The 23,429-nt window shown below is 54.6% G+C and overlaps 1 protein-coding gene across 3 annotated transcripts in view; it reads left to right on the forward strand.

Moving 5' to 3' along the window:
• The window catches only part of ARRB1 (arrestin beta 1), a 175,365-nt gene that overhangs the window by 124,700 nt on the left and 27,236 nt on the right, over positions 1–23,429 (forward strand). For all 3 annotated transcript variants that reach the window (XM_074954585.1, XM_074954578.1, XM_074954593.1), the window contains 2 exons: positions 15,162–15,206; positions 18,168–18,364. In XM_074954585.1, the coding sequence (XP_074810686.1) occupies positions 15,162–15,206; positions 18,168–18,364 (242 nt within the window). The remainder of the gene's footprint in view (positions 1–15,161; positions 15,207–18,167; positions 18,365–23,429) is intronic.

Here is a 23,429-nt window from a genome sequence, read left to right on the forward strand (position 1 = left end):
ATTAGAGTTGGAAGAGACCACAGGAGGTCATTGTGACGATGTGACGCAGCAGGGAGGGGGGAGTGTTGACCTGGGAATGTGCCCTGGGGACGGGAGACCTGAGAGCCTGTCACCTGAGCCAGGAGGGGGAGGGGGAGGTGACACCTCTGCCCAGGAATGTGGAGGGAGGCTGCAGCAGGGAACCTGCTGGGTGGGTTTAGTTTCAGTTTGGGGCTGGGTGGAGGAACACAGGGAACCCCAGGGCTGGGGTCTAAGCTCCCTGCTCCCCCAGAAGGACTTCACTGAGGGGTCCTGGGTGTCCCCACAAGCTCTGTTTTGGACTGTGTTCCTGTTGTCCAATAAACCTTCGGTTTTACTGGCTGGCTGAGAGTCTCAGTGAATCCCAGGAAGAGGGGTGCAGGGCCTGGACTCCCCCACACTCCGTGACAACTGGTGGCAGCGGTGGGATCTACTGCACCCCGTGAACGGCGCTTCCTGCAGTAAGTGACTGGGGAACAGTAAAACGAAGGGGGATTGACGGGGACCAGGCGTGCTGAAGATTCAGAGAGAGACGGTTTCAGGGGGCGGTTAACCCCTGGGAGTGTGTGACCAGAGAGAAGGACTTTTGCAGTAACAGGGTCCCCCGGGGGATTGCAGCGAGCGGTCCCAGGGGCGGAGGAGTCTGCAGCTCGACCCTGGCAAAGAGGTGGTGACCTCAAGAAGGACTGGCACACTAGGGGCTTTTCCTGGAAACCGTGGACAGCTGCCCGGCCTGCGAGTGGCCAGCCGGGAGATGTACGCTAAACGCCTTAAGAGCGACCTGGTGGAGCTGTGCAGGCAGAGGGGGCTGCGCGTCGGGAGGTCCACCAAGGAACAGCTGATTGCCCAGCTGGAGGAGAGGGATCGCTTGGATGACCCGATCCCTGTCCCTGAGGGAAGCCGCCCGGCGGACGCAGCGTGGGCCCTGGGGCCTGACCAGGCTGGGAGGGGTCAGACTGCTGCCCAGGACACCCCGAGACCCTTCCTACCTATGCCTGGGGGAGGGGTTGTGGGAAGCCCAGCGAATACCGAGGGCCCCCTGACCCCAGCAGCCAGCAGGGGATCCTCCCCGCGGAGCTCCCCATCCCTGGAGCGGATGCGGCTGGAATGGGAGAGGGAGAGGAAAATGAGGGAGCTGGAGGATCATGAAAAACAACGTCAACATGAGGAGAAACAACGTCAACATGAGCAGGAGGAGAAGGAGAGGGAGCGTCAGGAGAAGGAGAGGGAGCGTCAGGAGAAGGAGAGGGAGCGTCAGCATGAGCAGGAGGAGAAGGAGAGGGAGCGTCAGGAGAAGGAGAGGGAACGTCAACATGAGCAGCAGGAGAAGGAGAAACAAAGACAGCATGAACTGGAGCTGGCCAGGCTGAGGAGCAGTGGGGCCCCGGCTGCGGTGAGTGCGGGGGGACCCAAGACTGCAAGGAGCTTTGATAAGTGCTTCCTGGCCCAGCGGAAGGAGGGGGAGGACATGGATAGCTTCCTGACGGCCTTTGAGAATGCCTGCGAGCTGCACAGGGTTGACCCTGCAGACAGGCTCCAGTTCCTCACCCCCTTACTGGACCCCAAAGCCGTGGAGGTCTACAGCCGGATGACAGGGGCAGAGGCAGGGGACTATGAACTGTTCAAACAGGCCCTGCTCCGTGAGTTTGGGCTGACCCCCGAGATGTACCGGAGAAGGTTCCGGAGTCAGCGTAAAACGCCTGAGGTCACCTACCTACAACTGGTCAACAGGATGCAGGGATATGCCCGCAAGTGGACAGCGGGGGCCCAAACTAAAGAGGACCTGCTTGACCTGTTTGTACTGGAGCACCTGTATGAACAGTGCCCTTCCGACCTGAGGCTGTGGCTGGTGGACAAAAAGCTCGCGAACCCCCAGCATGCAGGGCAGCTGGCCGACGAGTTTGTGAACAGTCGGTCAGGGGGTAGCCGGGAGGAGTCCCAAAAGAACAGGCCCCCCCCCGATGCAGAGAGAGAGTCACCATGGGGCCTCCCAGCGGGGAAATAGGGAGAACCCCCTCCAAAGGGGAACGCCTGGTGTCGGGCCCCTCCGACCCGTTCGAGGGGACCAACGTGACCTGAGCTGCTATCACTGTGGCCAGAGAGGCCACGTACGGGCCCAGTGCCCCGGGCTCAGGGACAAACTGAGCAGACCCAACCTACCCAGGGTTAACTGGGTAGGGACTCAGCTGGACGAGGGGCAGGCGACCCAGGAAAGGGGGGCTACCAGTTTGCCACCTGCTCAGGAGGGAAGAGTACCCCCAGCCAGCCCCGCCAGAGGGCTGGAGGCTCTGGACTCAGGGTGCTCGGTTTACAGGGTGGGTGCGGGGCTGTCCCTCCGGAGAGAGTGCCTTGTTCCCCTGGAGGTGGATGGGAGGAAGGTCAATGGATACTGGGATACGGGCGCGGAGGTGACTCTGGCCCGGCCCGAGGTGGTGGCCCCAGATCGGGTGGTGCCCAACACCTACCTGACCCTGACGGGGGTGGGCGGGACCCCATTTAAGGTGCCCGTGGCAAGGGTACACCTGAAATGGGGGACCAAGGAGGGCCCCAAGGATGTGGGGGTACACCACCATTTGCCCACTGAAGTTTTGATGGGGGGAGACCTAGAGGACTGGCCAAGTGACCCCCAGACCGCCCTGGTTGTGACCCGTAGCCAGAGCCGGCGAGGGGCACTGCGACCTGACCCTGGGGAGGGTACCACACTGGAGGCGCGAGACCCTACTCGGGTGGGGAGGGAGCGCCGAGGGGCACGGCTCAGAGAGGCTGCGGCCTCAGACCTGGCCACGGAGGGGGAACCGGGCCCCATCCCTTCCCCAGCCGCTGAGTTCCAGGCCGAGTTGAGGAAAGATCCCTCCTTGCAGAAGCTCAGGGACCTGGCCGACCTCAGTGAGGGACGGACCATGAGGAGAGGCTGCCAGGAGAGGTTCCTGTGGGAGAAGGGGTTCCTGTACCGAGAATGGGCTCCCCCAGGGGAAGGGGAGTCCTGTGGGATCAGGAGGCAGCTGGTGGTCCCCCAGAAGTACCGCCGCAAGCTCCTGTCCCTGGCCCATGACATCCCCCTCGCAGGGCACCAGGGAATCCGGCGCACCCGGCAGAGGTTGCTACAGAACTTTTACTGGCCCGGGGTCTTTACCACCGTCCGGCAGTATTGCCGATCCTGTGACCCCTGTCAGAGGGTGGGGAAGGCCCGGGACAAGGGGAAAGCGGCGTTGAGACCTTTGCCCATCATAGAGGAGCCTTTCCAGAAGGTGGCCATGGACATCGTGGGGCCTCTCAGCAAGACGACCCGGTCGGGGAAGAAATACATTCTGGTGGTGGTAGATTTCGCCACCCGCTACCCCGAGGCAGTGCCCTTAGCTTCCATTGAAGCAGACACCGTGGCAGATGCGCTCCTGACCATTTTCAGCCGAGTGGGGTTCCCCAGGGAAGTCTTGACAGACCAAGGCTCCAACTTCATGTCGGCCCTGCTCCGGTGCTTGTGGGAGAAATGTGGGGTCCGGCATGACTGGGCCTCAGCGTATCACCCCCAGTCCAATGGGCTGGTGGAGAGGTTTAACGGGACGCTAAAGATGATGCTGAAAACCTTTATGAACCAGCACCCGCAGGATTGGGACAAGTACTTACCTCACCTGCTGTTCGCGTACAGGGAGGTGCCCCAGGAGTCTACCGGATTTTCGCCTTTCGAACTGTTATATGGAAGGAGGCTCTGGTCAGTGGCCCAGTTCTAGCAAACCCAGACTTTGACAAGCCCTTTGTGGTGTTCACCGACGCCTCCGACACGGGACTGGGGGCGGTGTTAATGCAGGAGGATGAAAAGGGGGAGAGACACCCCATCGTGTACCTGAGCAAGAAGTTGCTACCCCGGGAGCAACACTACGCGGCCATCGAGAAGGAGTGCCTGGCCATGGTGTGGGCCCTCAAGAAACTAGAGCCCTATCTCTTCGGGCGACACTTCACCGTCTACACCGACCACTCTCCCCTGACCTGGCTGCACCAGATGAAAGGAGCCAACGCCAAGCTCCTGAGGTGGAGCCTGCTCCTGCAGGATTACGACATGGACGTGGTCCACGTGAAGGGAAGTGCCAACCTGATAGCGGATGCGCTGTCCCGGAGAGGGGGCCCCGAACTTCCCCAGGTCACTGGTCACAGTGACCCCGCTCAGTTCAGTCTCGAAGGGGGGAGAGATGTGACGATGTGACGCAGCAGGGAGGGGGGAGTGTTGACCTGGGAATGTGCCCTGGGGACGGGAGACCTGAGAGCCTGTCACCTGAGCCAGGAGGGGGAGGGGGAGGTAACACCTCTGCCCAGGAATGTGGAGGGAGGCTGCAGCAGGGAACCTGCTGGGTGGGTTTAGTTTCAGTTTGGGGCTGGGTGGAGGAACACAGGGAACCCCAGGGCTGGGGTCTAAGCTCCCTGCTCCCCCAGAAGGACTTGACTGAGGGGTCCTGGGTGTACCCACAAGCTCTGTTTTGGACTGTGTTCCTGTTGTCCAATAAACCTTCGGTTTTACTGGCTGGCTGAGAGTCTCAGTGAATCCCAGGAAGAGGGGTGCAGGGCCTGGACTCCCCCACACTCCGTGACAGTCATCTAGTCCAACCCCCTGCTCAAAGCAGGACCAATCCCTCAACTAAATCATCCCAGCCAGGGCTTTGTCAAGCGGGGCCTTAAAAACCTGCCAGGATGGAGATTCCACCACCTCCCTAGGGAACCCATTCCAGTGCTTCACCACCCTCCTAGTGAAATAGGGTTTCCTAATATCCAACCTAGACCTCCCCCACTGCAACTTCAGACCATTGCTCCTTGTTCTGTCATCTGCCACCACTGAGAACAGCCGAGCTCCATCCTCTTTGGAACCCCCCTTCAGGTAGCTGAAGGCTGCTATCAAATCCCCCCTCACTCTCTTCTGCAGACTAACCCCAGTTCCCTCAGCCTCTCCTCATAAGTCATGTGCCCCAGCCCCCTAATCATTTTCATTGCCCTCCGCTGGACTCTCTCCAATTTGTTCACATCCCTTTTGTAATGGGGGGACCAAAACTCGATGCAATACTCCAGGTGTGGCCTCACCAGTGCCGAATAGAGGGGAATAATCACTTCCCTCGATCTGCTGGCAATGCTCCTACTAATGCAGCCCAATACGCTGTTGGCCTTCTTGGCAACAAGGGCACACTGCTGACTCATATCCAGCTTCTCGTCCACTGTAATCCCCAGGTTGGAGATTGGAGACATATTGTGCTAAGCACTAGACACACACGTAATAAGACAGCCCGTGCCCCAAAGAGCTTAAAATTTAACCAGACACCAGCCCTGTTATCCTCTCCATTTCCCAGCTTGGAGACTGAGTGCAGAGAGATCCAGGGATTTGCCCCAGGTCAAACGGGGAGTTTGTCACAGCCCAGAATTGAACCCACATCCCCTGAGCCGGTGCTACAAGACCAGCCTTCCTACTCCTGTCCCTGGGTAACATTGTCAGAAGTGACTTAGGCACCTACGTCTTTTGAAAATGGGACCTAAACCACATAGTCACTTTTCAGAGTAGCAGCCATGTTAGTCTGTATTCGCAAAAAGAAAAGGAGGACTTGTGGCACCTTAGCGACTAACCAATTTATTTGAGCATAAGCTTTCGTGAGCTACAGCTCATTTCATCGGATGCAAATGTTCCCCATGCTGTGGCTCTCTCTCACTTATCTCTGCCTGGGCCTGATCCAAACCCCACTGACCCTGGGAGCCTTTCCACTCCCTTCGCTGGGCATCGGGTCAGGCTGTCTGAGAATGGGAGGCAGCCATGGAGAGACTGTCACTGTAAAAGTGCCAGTAAGGGAGGAGTGGCTAGCTCGGGGTTGCAAATCCGGCACAGCTCAGCAGTAACCAAAAACTGTTACTGTCTGAGGGCAATTAAAAACATAACAACCAGACTGGGTCAGACCAAAGGTCCATCTAGCCCAGTATCCTGTCTTCTGACAGTGGCCAGTGCCAGGTGCCCCAGAGGCAATGAACAGAACAGGGAATCATCAAGTGATCCATCTCCTGTCACCCATTCCCAGCTTCTGGCAAACAGAGGCTAGAGACACCATCCCTGCCCATCCTGGCTAATAGCCATTGATGGACCTATCCTCCATGAACTTATCGAGTTCTTTTTTGAACCGTTAGTGTCTTGGCCTTCACCACATCCTCTGGCAAAGAGTTCCACGGGTGGACTGTGGAATTTCGTAATTCCCCTGTCATAAGAATTTTGCATCACAAAATCCAGCCCATAGTGGTACAGGATGGGGCGGTCCAGGGAGACCGAACTACAGCGATCACCAAGGGAGCATTTCCATCAAGGAAATAATAGGCAACAGTTTGGAATTGGCCTGACTGAGGGCTGAGTAGTCAGAGAGCCGGGAGCAGTGGTCTCTTGCTATGTGGCTGAGGTGCAACAGGGCCTGGAATATCGTGCTTGGACCCAGGTACCACGTTGGCAGAAATATATTGCCAAATGGGTGGGCATGCCGAGAAGAGCAACAGAAAGGATCAGGAGAAAGGAGGGCTCCATTTATAAGGAGGTGCCATAGGGTGACTGGCCCCTTGAAGGGGAGATGGGGCCAGCCCTACCTGTTCCATAATTAGTGGCCTCCCAGCTTAAGAGGGCAGGACTAATAGGGTCAGATGACAGCCTGTAAAACACCTGAGTGGAAAGACTTAAGGGATCCTGAAAGACTTAAGGGAGCTCAGAAGACAAGCGGAAGAGGAGCCCAAGTGGGCAAAAGACCTTATTGTTTGTTGGACTTCGGTTACCCCAAAAGGGGACTGGACTTGGAGCTGCCCAGCTGGTGGGATGAGCCACATGAATCCCTGAGAGATGGAGCACCCTAGTGATGGGGAAACTGAGGCAGGCTGCTGCAGCGCCACCCTAGGCCACAAGGGGGTGCTCAGGAGATGGCTACCCGGCCATGGGAGGACAGATTAAAAGAGATGACAATGTGCAGGTTGGTAAAGTGACCGCTAAGGTGGGGAAGCAGAAGTCTCCAAATAGTTGAAGCCTGTGAACAGCAGGAAGAGAGGAGAATGACTGAGAGTGGTACCTGGAGGTAGAACTGAGAGGAGCCAGGTGAAATTAAGGCCCAGGTTCAGCAAAGCACTTAGACACCTGCTTGAAATAAATGGGACTTAAAGCACATGCTTAAACTCAGGCACATGCTTAAGTGGGTTGCTGCATCTGAGCTTCAAAAAGGGAAGATTGTGGCTGAATATCATCACCTGCCCTTAGCGTGAAGGCCATGAGTCAGCTCCCTGAAACCACCAGCCTCTGGCAGCCAGGCCCCCGCAGGCCTCGCCCTCTCTGCACCGGGCAGTGAATGGCACACGCCAACGCCCGCGGCCTTGGAGCGTTCCCTGCAGTGCCCAGCCCCTTCTCATTGGACACTCACAGAACTACCAGGCCGGCTGTTCCCAAAGGAACAGGACGCGCCAGCTTGTAAGATTCAACCCGGGACCGGCACTTTGCTCCACACCACAGCCCTGAGCTAGATGCATAGTGAAAACAAGAATACGTTTATTGTCAAAGACCAGAGATTCAGGAGCTAGTGTATAAGGATGTTGGAAGCCAGTGGTTACATCTCAAACAAAAACATGCTTTCTAGAGACTAAACTTAACTCGCCAGGTTACCCTCCTATTGAAAGACGTTTGCTCCTCCAGAGTCCTCTTCAGCGTTTTCAGCCAAGGCTGATGGAGACCCTGCTTTCATGAATGCGAATGCACGGTGCCTTTGTAATGATGCTGCCTCCGGCAGGATACTTCTGAGAGTGCCAATTCAGGACAAATTGCTGAGAGCAGGGCAGTTACTGCCCAAGGCTGGGGTTCCTTTGCACCCCAGGGCAAACCAAACCAGCCAAACAGAGCGGACTTTGGTTTTACCCCACTGGCTAACCACAAGTCACACAAGCAATTCCCTTAGACACTCCAGTTTCCCAGTATCCCCACCAGTGCCACTCGTTACGGGGATGAATGGTTATGAAAACCAATACTCCAGTAAAAGAATAAAGTTCTCCTGATCCCAAAGGACCAAGCCCCAGACCCAGGTCAATATACAAATCAGATCTTACAAATCACACTGTTGCCAATCCTTTAGAATCTAAAATCTAAAGATTTATTCATAAAAAGAAAGAAATATAGATGAGAGCTAGAACTGGTTAAATGGAATCAATTACGAGCAGTAATGGCAAAGTTCTTGGCTCAGGCTTGTAGCAGTGATGGAATAGACTGCAGGCTCAAATCAAGTCTCTGGAGTCCATCCACAGCTGGGAGGGGGCCTTCAGTCCTTTGTTCAGAGCTTCAGTTTGCAGCAAGGTTCCTGCAGAGGTCAGAAGCAGGATTGAAGACCAGGTGGAGGAGCCTTTTATAGGCTTTCTCTTGTGGGTGAAAACCCCTTGGTTCTCCTGTGCAAGATCACAGCAAGATGGCGTTTGGAGTCACATGGGCAAGTCACATGTCCATGCATGACTCAGTTCTTTACAGGCCGACGCCATTGTTTACATGTTAGTTTGAACGTTCCCAGGAAAGCTGAGATGTGGGTTGGCATCTCCCAAAGTTCACTGTTAGCTAAGTGTTTCTTGCTTGGGAACTTACTGAGAATAGTCCCTTCTCAAGAAGCTGACCAAACGCTTCACTGAGGCTACTTAGAATCAAAACACATTGATATAAGTACATAGCCAATATTTATAACGTCAACTACAAAAATGATACACCCATACAGATAGCATAATCCTAATCAGAAAATCATAGCCTTTCCATAGACACCTTACACGGCAGCCTTTGTACAATATTTGCTGCAAATATATAACAGTGTTTGCAACAATGATCTGTACGTCACAGTTTATGTCAATAACATCACAGCCTTTACTTCCCAGGTGCTAGATCAAGGGGTGTCCTCTTTGCCTTCTAGAAATACCCCCCAAATTCCTTGTCTTCACTCAGACACAGGAAACCTCCCGTGGCTTGTTTCTTTTTCTTTCTGCTCCTTCCCCGTGGACTTCACATCTCTTTGTTAACATTTGACTTTATATCCAAACAGGCATCCATTAAAAATACAAAGCTTACTGTGCCTATTTTAAATCCTGACCAAGAGAGAGACATTTCTGGAGGAAAACCTGGTTTTTCACCTGTGCTAGTGACTAATACTTTGATACAGACTTTAACCATGTATTTTCAGGATACATACATAGCTCTTTACACAGTATCTTTCAGAGTCAAGTTACACTGTTTGTCTTGAGATGCTTCCCGTCCTGTCACCAATGCCTGGGAACGTGTACCAGAGTCAATTTCTAATTCTCGTTATTATTTTTATTATGCACTTAGCTTCCCCGGATTAATTACACAGAGTAGCAGAGAACATTGCTTCTCCATTTTCTCTCCTCTTGCAGGTGGTGGCTTTTTTCATATTTAATTACAGTCCTGCCTTTGATTACTTTAGCTAGGGGGAAAAAAACCTTTTCAAATTGCTAATTTCTCCTCCCTGGGAATTCGCAACCTGACTCATCCGCACATCGAATCTAACTTAACTTAATCCAATTTAACTTTTGCTGATACGGATTCTTCTGCTTTGTTTTCATGTAGCTTCCCCCTGCCCTTCCCCACAACAAACTAATTAATTTCAGCACATGGCTGCCCCTTATTAGTCACAGATTGGAGCACAGGGCCTTCACTGGCTGACATGTTTGTTTGCTTTTATTCATGTGCGTTGCAATACTTTCCTAGAGTGGGTAGCGCCAGATTGATAGCCCGGAGGTACTCCATGGCATCTCCTGGTGGTGAGCCTCAGCCTTTCCCTGCTGTGTCCATCGTCACGTCCTCCATCAGCACCATAAACACGCATAGGACTTTACAGACATGCCAGGCTATGATCCTGCCCCAAGGAGTTTGCAGTCCTGCTGGGTAAAGTGCTTAGTACACCTGTGTGAAGCTGCTCGAAGCCGCAAGCCCTATGGCTGAGATTTCTGATGAAAATGGGGGGGAGGAGGGGAGCAGGAATAGTTTTCATCAAACTGTTCAGCATCAAAATTTGACTTTTCCTCTAAAACCTGAAAACACTCCGGTTGTTGGTGGTTTGATGAAAAATCAAACCTCTAGAAAGAAAGCAGGAGCTCCCTGTGAAAGGGACTGGTTGGTAGCAAGCCCAATTTCCCAGCCAGAAAGGTACAATGGAGTGTCTTGACCAGCCCTACCTCCAGCTGAGATCAGGGCCCCTTTGAGGTGGGTGCCGTAGAGATACCTAGTGGGAGACAGTCCCTGTCCCCACAGAGCTCGCCAGCTAAGCAGACAAAATGGACAGAGGGTGGGAGAAAAGACGGATCCCGGTCCCCGTTATATAGCTGGAGAATTGAGGGGCCTGCTCAGGGTCTTGCCCAGGGAGTTTGTGGTAGAACTGGGAATGAAGCCCCATTCTCCTGAGTCCCAGTGCAGGGCCGTGACCCAAATTCGGCTCATAGGCTTGGCCCCTCTGTGGAGATAAGGCACACCAAGGGATAGTGGCAGGTGACCCTGGTGGGTTCTGCGATTCCAGCTCTCGCGGGAAGAGGTGCAGAGGAGATGAGCTTGGCTAGACATGTGGCTCAGGAGAGGTGTCGAGGGAGGAGTGACGAGCGCAGAGAGAGACTGGGCCAAACCCTCCAGCTGGGGTGGTTCTGAGGACACGCCACCTTCCCTAAACCACAACCAGCAAGCAGATGCCTTCATGCTGTGAATCCGCCCCAGAACTGGATGGGGGGGTCTCTCTGGGCTGGGTCCCTAAGCCCTCCTCCCAATCCAGCCTGCTTGTCCTCACTGTCCTGGCGTGGCACAGATCGGTCCTGCCTACATCTCACACCTCGTTTCTTCCCATGCTCCTGCTATGCTGCCCTCCTTTAGTGTCCTGCCCCTGCCTTTATCCCCAGCAGTGCTTTGTTAGGAGTGAAATAAGGAAGGTGCAACAGATTTACAGAGGAGAGTAGGCAGCGTTTGGGTGCAGCATGTTAACCCATGGAACCTGCTGCCACAGAGTACTAATGAGACAATCATAGGAGCCAAACAACCTGCATGGGTCCAGGGCTCTCTAGGGCTCCCTAGGCTAGCAGAGAAGGTGCGGCCGTTTAACAGTGATTAACCCCTGGAACAAATTCCCAAGGGTAGGGGTGGAGTTTCCGTCTCTTGACGCCTCCAGAGTCACGCTGGTTGCCTTTCTGGGAGATGCTTTAGTCCGGCCCAAGTGACTGGGCTCAAGCCAGAGGTAACTGGGTGAAAGTCTCTGGCCTGTGTTGCACAGGAGGTCAGACGAGAGGATCTAATGGTCCCTCTGGCCTTGGGAATGACGGACGATGATTTGACGGTGTTATAATGAGGAGGGCACAACGGATCAGCTGCTGGGGTCAGGGAGAAAGCCTTCCCGCTGCACCCGTGTGGTGTTGTATAGCAGGTGCATATCGATGACTGTTGTCCCAGGGCCTGATTCAAAGCCCGCTACGGCCAGCAGGAGTGTTTCCTCCCTTTAGAGCAGGCCTGCAGAAGGGATACCAGGCCTGGATGGACTCTCGTTCTGCTCTGGCCAAACCTTTCCCCGCTAACCCTGCATTCTGCGGAGCTGTGAGTGCGATTGGCTCATCTCTGCTGCTGGGAGGAGAGCAGCTGTCCGGTGAACGGGCTCAGTTGGTTCGTTCGGCAATGGGACTTGATCCTCACAACGAGTGATTTCTCTTTGGGCCCAGCGCATTCCACCTGCCCTCGCTGCTCCCCGTGTTGCGCGAGTGGGAGGGTCACGTTTATGAAGTGTGTTTTGTCACCCGGCTTCCTAATTCCCATTGGCAGAGAGGAACTTTTTCTCTACTCCGGAGGCCACCCCTTTACTCACTTTGGTCCCCATCCTCAAGATATTTAGGCACCTCACTGTCACTGAAATCAATGGGAGATGGGCACCTAAATACCTTTGAGGATCTGGGCTTTCCTGCTTAGTCCTTATGCACCCCACTGTTCAGTGTGGATTACATGCCCCCCTTGCGGCTGGGTCCACAGAGAGTATAACTCTGCTACAGTCCTTTGGCTCAAGCATTAGCCTCTCATGGTTCTTGCTCGGGAGGTCCCAAGTTCAATCCTTGATGATGACCAAGATGATGGTTGGTGCAAGCTCTCTTGGGTTTCCGTGGTAGCTTTGGCCTGCTTCAGAGCCCCAAGGCTTGGCCTGGTGTGTGTTTAACCGTCAGTAAAGTTAGTGAGAGCAAGGAGAGGGTAAACGCCCTAGAGCTCATGAGGGTTATGTAGAGGGAAGTTTTCCTTGAGTATTTGCTATAAAGTGGGTTGGGCACGTAAATCGCAGTCACGGGCTGTCCAGCCGGTTGGATCAAGGAGCCTCGCACAATGGCGGGTCAGGCAGAATTGGCAGAACCCTGGTGTCACGGAGTGTGGGGGAGTCCAGGCCCTGCACCCCTCTTCCTGGGATTCACTGAGACTCTCAGCCAGCCAGTAAAACAGAAGGTTTATTGGACAACAGGAACACAGTCCAAAACAGAGCTTGTGGGTACAACCAGGACCCCTCAGTCAAGTCCTTCTGGGGGAGCAGGGAGCTTAGACCCCAGCCCTGGGGGGTTCCCTGTGTTCCTCCACCCAGCCCCAAACTGAAACTAAACCCACCCAGCAGGTTCCCTGCTTCAGCCTCCGTCCACATTCCTGGGCAGAGGTGTTACCTCCCCCTCCCCCTCCTGGCTCAGGTAACAGGCTCTCAGGTCTCCCGTCCCCAGGGCACATTCCCAGGTCAACACTCCCCCCTCCCTGCTGCGTCACATCGTCACATCTCTCCCCCCTTCGAGACTGAACTGAGAGGGGTCACTGTGACCAGTGACCTGGGGAAGTTCGGGGCCCCCTCTCCGGGACAGCGCATCCGCTATCAGGTTGGCACTTCCCTTCACGTGGACCACGTCCATGTCGTAATCCTGCAGGAGCAGGCTCCATCTCAGGAGCTTGGCGTTGGCTCCTTTCATCTGGTGCAGCCAGGTCAGGGGAGAGTGGTCGGTGTAGACGGTGAAGTGTCGCCCGAAGAGATAGGGCTCTAGTTTCTTGAGGGCCCACACCATGGCCAGGCACTCCTTCTCGATGGCCGCGTAGTGTTGCTCCCGGGGCAGCAACTTCTTGCTCAGGTACACGATGGGGTGTCTCTCCCCCTTTTCATCCTCCTGCATTAACACCGCCCCCAGTCCCGTGTCGGAGGCATCGGTGAACACCATAAAGGGCTTGTCAAAGTCTGGGTTTGCCAGAACTGGGCCACTGACCAGAGCCTCCTTCATTTTCATCTCCCTCTCCCATTCCAGCCGCATCCGCTCCAGGGATGGGGAGCTCCGTCGGGAGGATCCCCTGCTGGCTGCTGGGGTCAGGGTGCCCTCGGTATTCACTGGGCTTCCCACAACCCCTCCACCAGGCATAGGTAGGAAGGGTCTCGGGATGTCCTCGGCAGCAGTCTGACCCCTCCCAGCCTGGTCAGGCCCCAGGGCCCACGCTGCATCCCCCGGGCGGCTTCCCTCGGGGACAGGGATCGGGTCATCCAAGCGATCCCTCTCCTCCAACTGGGCAATCAGCTGTTCCTTGGTGGACCTCCCGACGCGCAGCCCCCTCTGCCTGCACAGCTCCACCAGGTCGCTCTTAAGGCGTTTAGCGTACATCTCCCTGCTGGCCACTCGCAGGCCGGGCAGCTGTCCACGGTTTCCAGGAAAAGCCCCTAGTGTGCCAGTCCTTCTTGAGGTCACCACCTCTTTGCCAGGGTCGAGCTGCAGACTCCTCTGCCCCTGGGACCGCTCGCTGCAATCCCCTGGGGGACCCTGTTACTGCAAAAGTCCTTCTCTCTGGTCACACACTCCCAGGGGTTAACCCCCCCTGGAACCGTCTCTCTCTGAATCTTCAGCACACCTGGTCCCCGTCAATCCCCCTTCGTTTTACTGTTCCCCAGCCACTTACTGCAGGAAGCGCCGTTCACGGGGTGCAGTAGATCCCACCGCTGCCACCAGTTGTCATGGAGTGTGGGGGAGTCCAGGCCCTGCACCCCTCTTCCTGGGATTCACTGAGACTCTCAGCCAGCCAGTAAAACAGAAGGTTTATTGGACAACAGGAACACAGTCCAAAACAGAGCTTGTGGGTACAACCAGGACCCCTCAGTCAAGTCCTTCTGGGGGAGCAGGGAGCTTAGACCCCAGCCCTGGGGTTCCCTGTGTTCCTCCACCCAGCCCCAAACTGAAACTAAACCCACCCAGCAGGTTCCCTGCTGCAGCCTCCGTCCACATTCCTGGGCAGAGGTGTTACCTCCCCCTCCCCCTCCTGGCTCAGGTAACAGGCTCTCAGGTCTCCCGTCCCCAGGGCACATTCCCAGGTCAACACTCCCCCCTCCCTGCTGCGTCACATCGTCACATCTGGGACACTCAAGAAGCAGCCCTGGTACAACTCACGATGGGAGCTGCCTCTGGAGGGCAGTCATCCTCCGTTTGGTATGTGGCAGCCAGTCCATGCCCCAAAGAAACGTGCTTGTATTCACAGCCAAGAAAGAGGTGAGCCGTAGTCTCCCAGACGAGCTACTGCAGAGAAATGCCTCTCGATGCACTCACCAGTGAGTACATGGCTGGGTGTCAAAGGCTCCTTGGTTCTAATCGCAGCTCTGACTTGTGAGACCTCTGGCAAGTCAGTGAAGCCCAGATCCTCAAAAGTATTTAGGCTCCTAACTTCTAAAGAAATCAATGGGAGTTAGGCACCTAAATACCACTGAAGATCTGGGCCTTAAAACTCCCTGTGCTTCAGTTTCCCAGTCTGCAAAGTGAGGATAATACTGCCCGTCCTCAGGTTCTGAGGCCTAATGCTTGTAAAGTCCTTTTGGATCTCTAGAGCTGGTTCTGGTGTGGTGGAGAGAGCTGGACCGAAGGGGAATGAGAGCTGGATCAGAGACGGGGAGAGGGGGCATGACTGAGATGGATGGAGATAGTGTGTGAGGCGGGTGGGGAACAGGCAGACCTGGACTTTCATAATCTGTAGGACGGGATGTTGTGGGACACCAGGGAATTGTGTTTATGGGACACACCTGAGATTCTCCCCACCGGCCCCAATGCAAGGGAGACCAGTTCGTGCTCTGAGTTTCCCTCCTAATTCTGCCTGTCTTCTCTTTCAGATGGCGTTGTGTTGGTTGATCCGGAGTACTTAAAAGAAAGGAAAGGTAAATGCTTTGCCATTTGGTTCCAGCTGACTGCCGTGTTTAACTGGGGCTTCAAAACCCACATGGGGGAAAGCAGCCTCTCCCCTGTTCTGCCAGGGCATCCTAATGCGCTTTTCCAGTCCCCTTCTCCAAGCCCATAGGTTACACTGACCAGCAAGGAACAGGAGCCCCACTGAAAACATGCTGGCTTTATACGGCAACAGAAAAGCACAGCCACGGCTCCTACATATCGCTGGGGGTGCATGTAGATCAGTTATCTGCTGCGCCAAAGTGGGCCAGGGACCTCCTGACAGCACGGAGAGCACCCGGTGCGCAGGGCTCATTTGGGATTAGCAGCCGTGTTCAGCACCTCTACTGGAAGAAGTCACACAGAGAATCTCAGCCTAGCAGAATAGGCGGGAGGGGGGGATTGCCTCCAACTAACCACATCTCCGAAAGGCCCCACGTGGCGATGGCAGGAAACCTCAAGACTAAAATTCTGTTCTCTTAAGGGGTCTTGATTGTGAAGACTGGCGAGTACAAAGCATTTCATTCAGCTGGAAAACTGCGCCCTGGGTCATAGAGAAGGAAGGAGGCTGGTTTGGTTGTTAAGGCACTTGACTAGAACTCAGGGGAGAGCTGGATTTGAGTCCCAAGTCTGCCAGGGACTTCCCCTGTGCCCCGGTGCCCCTGTGCAACCTCACACTTTCCTGTCTGTGAAACGGGGGTGTGCGACAGGGCACACTTACCCTTGGAGCACCCCCTTGTGTCTGTGTGTGTGTAATGTCACTGGTGTCCTTGGCCCTAGCGCCTCCTACAGGCTGCCTGCCTCTCACTGGGTCTTCTGGGGCTCAGCCCTCTGGCCAAGTCACAACGTTCAGGGTAACTAAAAGGTCCAAATGAAAATCCAAATTATCCTTCCACCCCCTGGGGCTATGGAAGTAGTTCTGTGTCCACTTCCCAGTCCCGTCTCAGAGCTCCCTCCCACAGCAGCCTACCCTGCTCCCTGGGGTTTCTTTATGTAGGAGCGTCCTGCCTTGTCTGCTGTCTCCGCCTGGATCTTGCTATCTTTCCAGGGCCTGCTGCAGGATTCATACTGTCCTTGCAGCCTGCCTCGGTCTGCCTGCCCCAGGCCTGTCCCAGAGAGAGGGAGCTCTCCACCCCATCTCTCCTGGCTCTTCTCCTTTCACCTGTGTCTGAGTAGTCCTCTGCGGCTGGGGTCAGTCACTCTAACTCCATTATGAACTGCCCCTAGGCTGGGGGCAAGGCTGATGGGTAGCTGCTCAGTCATAGGCCAGGTTTGCCTGCAAGGACCTGCCAGGCTGTGACAGGGTATCACAGGTTGGCTGGCCCTTTAAGGGTAGTTGGGCTCAGCCCTACGTGTACCAGATTAGCACCCACTCTCCTCCCAAGTGGGATGATTTCTTTAAAAGGGCTAAGAAAACTCAGAGTAGAGGAGGAACCTCAGGCAGCAAGTTGGGTGCCTGTGGAAGACCCTGAAACAGGGTCTTGCAGGGGGCAGGGGGTGACTCAAGGGCGGTAGCCAGGGAGTCAGCATTCTGTCCCAGAGCACAGAAATGCAAAGGTAGCCCAGAATGGGCTGGGAGCTCAGCCCAAAGCGAGGGCTGAAGAACCCAAGTGGATCAAAAGAACTTCTTGTTTGTTTGGACTTTTGCTACCCAAAAGGGAACTGAACTTGGAGAGCTGAGCCATATGAACCCCACAGGAGAGACAGAAAGACTTTTGGAGGAGGAAACTGAGGCAGGGAGTGCCTGCAGCACCACATTCAGCCAGCAGGGGGGGCTACAGGGCAAGGGAGGGTATTTCCTTTTAACCCCCTCTTAGCTTGCGAGCGCTCTGCAGTAGGGACTGTCTCTTACTACGTGCGTGCGACGCCTAGCACTAGTCTGTTCTGTTCAGGTTTTTATGCAGCGTGCCCGTCCCCAGAGTCCCCGAGCACAGTGACTAGCCCCCGTGGTTTGTACTTTCTCCCTTTGTTTTCCCGGATTGTGCAGGGTCCTTTTCGTATTGTATGGAAGCAGTGCTAGGGGCTTTTGTGGGCAAGAGGCCAGGCTGACGCAGCGCCCTCCATCCCAGTTCAGCTCTCTAGGCATGACTGTAATGGAAACACTAATTGTGTGGAACAGAGATCCCGAGCACGCAGATAGAGACAGTCCCTGCTCTGCAATCTACGAGAGACAAGAGCAGCAGAAGGATGGGGATCTAATGTCCAAGCTAATGAACAAGGCGATGTTGGCCCAGCTTTGCTAGCGGCGTGTTGGAGCGGGGAAGAGACTGATCTAGGCTCAGCTCTAAAACAATTTGGAGGGGGGGTTGAAATCATTCAGAACCCTCCTGCCCCCACCGTCACCCGCACTCCGGAGGTGGCAGGAGAGGCTGTTATTTAGGCCTTCGGACCTTGCTGCAGGCGGCAGGGCCGGTGAGACTGGAGTCCGCGTGGAGCCAGCCGCCCAGATCTGGGCCCCATCCCCCTAGTCTGAGTTCTTTCTCCTGGGGCTTTGGTTTGATCGTTTCGTTTTCTGTGTGTGGCTGTGGTACTGTGAGACCTCGACGGAAGCAAATGCCCCTCGACTCGTGTCATTAAATCCAGGCTCCCACCCCCGTGTCTCGACTGCCAGCTCCGTCTGTTCCTCTCCCCCCCCGCACACACATGAAAGTGCATCTGCACGTGAATCTTTCATCCAACCCACGAAAACCTGCCATGTTAGCAGCTGACCGTGGCCCTGACCCTCCTCTGTTACACCAGTGGGAATCAGGAGACCCTCCTTCCTCATTTATGGGCCTGCTCTTGTGGCTAGGCCAGTGGAGTAGGAGGCAGGAGATCTAGGATCAGATGCCAGTTTTGCCACACGTTGCCTGTGGGAACTTGGGCAGAGCACTTTGTCTGTCAGTCGCCTGATGCTGACGGTGGTGAGAGGATTGGTGCTGATCTCTCCCGTTGGATACCTTCTGTCCCCGCAGTCTTTGTCACGCTGACTTGCGCCTTCCGCTATGGACGGGAGGATCTGGACGTGCTGGGTCTGACCTTTCGGAAGGACCTGTTTGTGGCCAACATCCAGGCCTTCCCCCCGGTCCCTGAGGAGAAGAAACCCCTGACGCGACTCCAGGAGCGACTGATTAAGAAGCTCGGCGAGCATGCCTACCCCTTCACTTTCGAGGTAGGAGTTCCTCCCATTTCATTGTCCTTTGTCCCCCTTTGTCTCTCCTGCCCCTTGGGCGGTGCCTTCGTCCCAAGCCAAGGCAGGGCTGGACCAGATCGGAACGTGGATGAGACGTCTCCACAGAAACTCGGGATCACTGCAGGAAGTGGTCCTGGCAACACAGTAGGTGGTGCTTTGCCTCCTGTGCTGGGGGAAAAAAAGGGACCACAAGTATCACCCACAATGTGCTAGGAGCTGCACATATACAGGGAAGGTGCAAACTCCTACGATCAAAGGGCCCGATCCAGCAACAATTGGCCCTGAACCGGTCCATTAAGAGCTGCTCACGCAGTCTAAGAACAACGGCTGTATTGAGCCCATACAGGTCTCTGCAGGAGGTCAGGCTAGATGATCCCAATGCTCCCGTCTGGCCTTGGCCTCTACAAATCTATATTTACATAAAGGGAAAGGGCTTGTTCTAAGGGTGAATTATTATTTGTATCACCGTAGTGCCAAGGAGACTCAGTCATGGATGAGACCCAGTCATGGACCAGCCCCATGGGCAGCGGGCATCGTAGGCAAGGGGAGGCTGTGCCTCCCCAAACAGCCTACCGTGGCCCCGCTCCCAGGCCAGCGTTCCTCCTGCAGCCACTCGGGGCCCCCAGGGCAGCTGGTGCTGGGCCGAGCTGCCTGCCCGGTTCTCTGGGGCTGGCTGCGCGAGCACCGGCTCTGGGAGCTGCCCAGACACCCAGAGCTACAGGGTGGGGGCCACCCGGGGCTGGAGGTGCGGCAGCCACGCCCCCCGGGGGCTGTGGGCACTGAGGCTGTGGTGCACCAGGGCTGCTGGGGCCTCACCCCCGGCCATCCAGCGCTAGGGCCAGGGTGCCGCGGTGGGGGTGTGTTGGGCTCCTGTGCGGGAGGGGGAGGTAGAAGGGGGGACAGAAGGGAAGGGGAGGGGAGGGGCCTCCGGCACAAGGGGAGGGGCCGTGGGTTCGCCTCCCCGGGCGGCCGGGTATTGGTTGGCAGGACGAGCTGTGGTCTCTGCCCATCAGCAGCCTGACTGTCCTAGGCCTGCTGGCAAAGCATGGTGAGGAGGACAGTGAAGTAGTGGTTTAAGATGGCAGGCTGTGCGCAGCCGGCGAGCACATTCGGCTCCACCACGGCAGAGCAGAAAAGCAAAGCACCGAGATTTCCCATGAGTGAGGCTGCCGCTAAGCTCCCCGGGGTCACCAGATTTGTAAACACTCCCATGCCCTTGTAAAACAACGTTAATTCCTCTGCATCCCACAGATTAAAAATGTGTTTATACATTTGATAACCTCTTGGGTTTGGGATATTTAAAGGGCCGCTCGCTTTAAACTAGATCCTGAATTGAGGGGAGGGAGGGTTGTTTGTTTCTTTTTAAAAGTAGGGAGGGTTGCAAAGCCTAATCTGAACAGAAAGTTTTTGATGGTTTTTTCATTTCAGTGAAAATGGTTCCCACCCCACACCCTCCATTTAAACCTGACAGTTCCCCATCTCATACTCCAGTACCTGAAAACCAATAAGTGAAACTGACTAGCAATTGACTAATAGTCATGAGGATGAGTTAGTTGTGTTACAGTAATGCCCAGAGCCCCAGAAGGAATAACGTCCCCATTGTGCTGGGCACTGTGGGTAACATTTTCAAAAGTGCCCAAGTGATTTAGGAGCCTAAATCATATTGAAAGTCAACAGGACTTGTGCTCCTTAGTCACATAGGACCCTTAGAAAATGTTACCCTGGATCTATACAAGACAGTCCCTACTCCAGTTGGCTATGGAATTACTGAGCAAGGATAGGAAGGACAGCCCAGTGGTTAGAGTGCCAGACTTAGATTCAAGGCCCTGCTCTGCCACAGACTTCCTGTGTGTACTTGGGCCAGTCCCTTAGCTTCTCTGTGCCTCAGTTTACCATCTGTACAATGGGGACAATGGCCCTGCCCTGCCTCCCAGGGAAGTGAGTGAGGATAAAAACATTAACGATTGTCAGGTGCTCAGACACAAGGGTGATAGGAGCCATGTAAGTACTGAGCACAGGAGGAGGTTAGGGTGAGGCGGAGTCTCTGTGATTTCACGACTCTGCATGCTACAGAGAGAAGGCTGCCTCGACCTGGTTGGGGAGGTCAGTTCTTTCAGCTTTTGCCACTGGTAATTTTGTTTCAGTTCAGTCTTAGTCACTCTAATTTTCTAGTCCCATTAAATTGTATCTAGAGAAGTGGGTTTCTCGTCGGACTCATGGGAGAAGCTGCAGGAAGCACGTTTCACAGCATCTCATCAGGGATGGCTCAGCTTCATTCTTATCCGAGGGACTTGTAATCAGCAGCCCCAAAGGAAGACTCCTCGGATGCATCCGCGTCCCTGAGAAACCTGGGAGAAGTGATGCATCGCGGAAGGGGGTGGCATGCGGGAATGTAGACAGGCGACAGGCTGGGGACCGAGAGGTGGCCCAGAACGCGACACAGACCATGACATGAAAAGGCGTGGGGAGTGGACTGAGCGGTGGCAGGGAATGATGTGGCACGACAGGACGTGCCAACGGGACATAAAACAACGAGGTAGAAATGAGCTGGAACCGAGCAGAGGGGGGTAAGTTCCAACCAACCAGGAGCCACCCTTCTCCTTTCTGTCCCTCACCCACTTACTGGCATCTCAGCAGCTCCCTTCAGGACTGTTCCCTGCACCCACTAAAGGCTGTCCGTGTGAAGAGAGACACAAGATAACTATTTATATTATGCTAGCACCTGGAGGCCCAATCAAGCCCTCACTGGGCTGGGTGCTGTACACACACACACACACACACACACACACACACACACACACACACGCACAAAGACTGCAGATGACACAAAGCTGGGAGGTATTGCCAATACAGAGAGGGACTGAAATATCATACAGGAGGATCTGGATGACCTTGTAAACTGGACTAATAGTAATAGGATGAAATTTAATAGTGAGAAGTGCAAGGTCATGCATTTAGGGATTAATAACAAGAATTTTAGTTATAAGCTGGGGACGCATCAGTTGGAAGTAACAGAGGAGGAGAAGGACCTCGGAGTATTGGTTGATCACAGGATGACTATGAGCCGCCAATGTGATATGGCCGTGAGAAAAGCTTGGGATGCATCAGGAGAGGTATTTCCAGTAGAGATAAGGAGGTGTTAGTACCGTTATACAAGGCACTGGTGAGACCTCACCTGGAATACTGTGTGCAGTTCTGGTCTCCCATGTTTCGGAAGGATGAATTCAAACTGGAACAGGTACAGAGAAGGGCTACTAGGATGATCCGGGGAATGGAAAACCTGTCTTATGAAAGGAGACTCAAGGAGCTTGGCTTGTTTAGCCTAACCAACAGAAGGCTGAGGGGAGACATGATTGCGCTCTATAAATATATCAGAGGGATAAATACCAGGGAGGGAGAGGAATGATTTAAGCTCAGTACCAATGTGGACACAAGAACAAATGGATATAAACTAGCCATCAGGAATTTTAGACTTGAAATTAGATGAAGGCTTCTAACTATCAGAGGAGTGAAGTTCTGGAACAGCCTTCCAAGGGAAGCAGTGGGGGCAAAAGACCTATCTGGCTTCAAGATTAAACTCGATAAGTTTATAGAGGAGATGGTATGATGGGATAACATGATTTTGGCAATTAATTGATCTTTGACTATTAGTGGTAAAGAGGCCCAATGGCCTGTGATGGGATGTTAGATGGGGTGGGATCTGAAGTACTACAGAGAATTCTTTCCTGGGTGTCTGGCTGGTGAGTCTTGCCCACATGCTCAGGGTTCAGCTGATCGCCATATTTGGGGTCGGGAAGGAATTTTCCTCCAGGGCAGATCGGCAGAGGCCCTAGGGGGGTTTCGCCTTCCTTTGCGGCTTGGGGCACGGGTCACTTGCAGGAGGATTCTCTGCACCGTGAAGTCTTTAAACCACGATTTGAGGACTTCAATAGCTCAGACATAGGTAAGAGGTTTATCGCAGGAGTGGCTGGGTGAGATTCTGTGGCCTGCATTGTGCAGAAGGTCAGACTGGATGATCATAATGGTCCCTTCTGACCTTAAAGTCTATGAGTCTATGAGACTGATTGGAAGCTCTTTGGGGCAGAGACGTTCTGTGTTTGTGCAGTGCCTGGCACAACGGGGTCCTGGCCCGTTGACTAGCCCCCAAGGTGCATGCGGACTACAAACAATAATAAGACCAGAGAGTAGAGCTGACAACAGAAAGACGGGGGAGTGCCAGGGAACAGAGACAGTTATGCTCAGTGTCATAATCAGGCACAGCACGCCAGCTGAATGGCTGCTGGTTGAGAGTTTTGTAGGAATCGCGGCGGAGGTGAGATCTGAAGGAGGACGTTGTGGTGACTTCCCCTTGGATACTGAAATCAGGTGGAAAGGGAAGACTAGCACCTGCAGGCTCTCGGGAAGGGCTGACGATCCAGCTGCCGCCGTCTCCTCCGGAGCTAGTGCTGCCTCTCAGCAGCAAACCTTTGAGCAGGGCTGGTTTGTAGCGCGGTGCACTGGTCTGACAGCCGGGCCCTGGGGCTCTGGCGAAGTAGCTTTGTTGTGACGGTCGGTGCAGCCGCTCGCTCTGTGCCGTGTGGGCGCTGGACTGGCATGGGAGACAGGACTCCAGGGTTCTGCTCCTGGCTCTCCCACCGATATCCTGGGTGACCTTGATCATTTAGAGACAGAATTTCAAAAGTGGCTTTTATGTTGGGGTGTCTCTGGTTGCCCCAGGCCTGATTTACGCTCACCTAAGCAGGCGTGGGGTAGATCAGTACTTGGAGGGCAGGCCTGTGAGGAACATGCAGGGTGGTGCTGGTGAGTCAGTAGGGGGTGCTCTTCCCTCTGAGTCGCGGCAGGACCAATGCCCTAGTGTGGCACTAGGGGGCGCTGTGCTTTGGAAGTCCTATCAGATGAGCCCAGGGCACTGAGGTCTTGCTATTCCTGATCATTAAATATCACATGGCATGTTTGGTAAGAGATTCGGATCCAACACCCTGGATAACGTCTACTCAGGTAATTCTGTTCTGCCTGTCTACATTTCCCCCTCTCCCATCTGTGC

This window comes from Natator depressus, chromosome 1, assembly GCF_965152275.1.
Source record: "Natator depressus isolate rNatDep1 chromosome 1, rNatDep2.hap1, whole genome shotgun sequence".
NCBI classification, from domain to species: Eukaryota; Metazoa; Chordata; order Testudines; family Cheloniidae; genus Natator; species Natator depressus.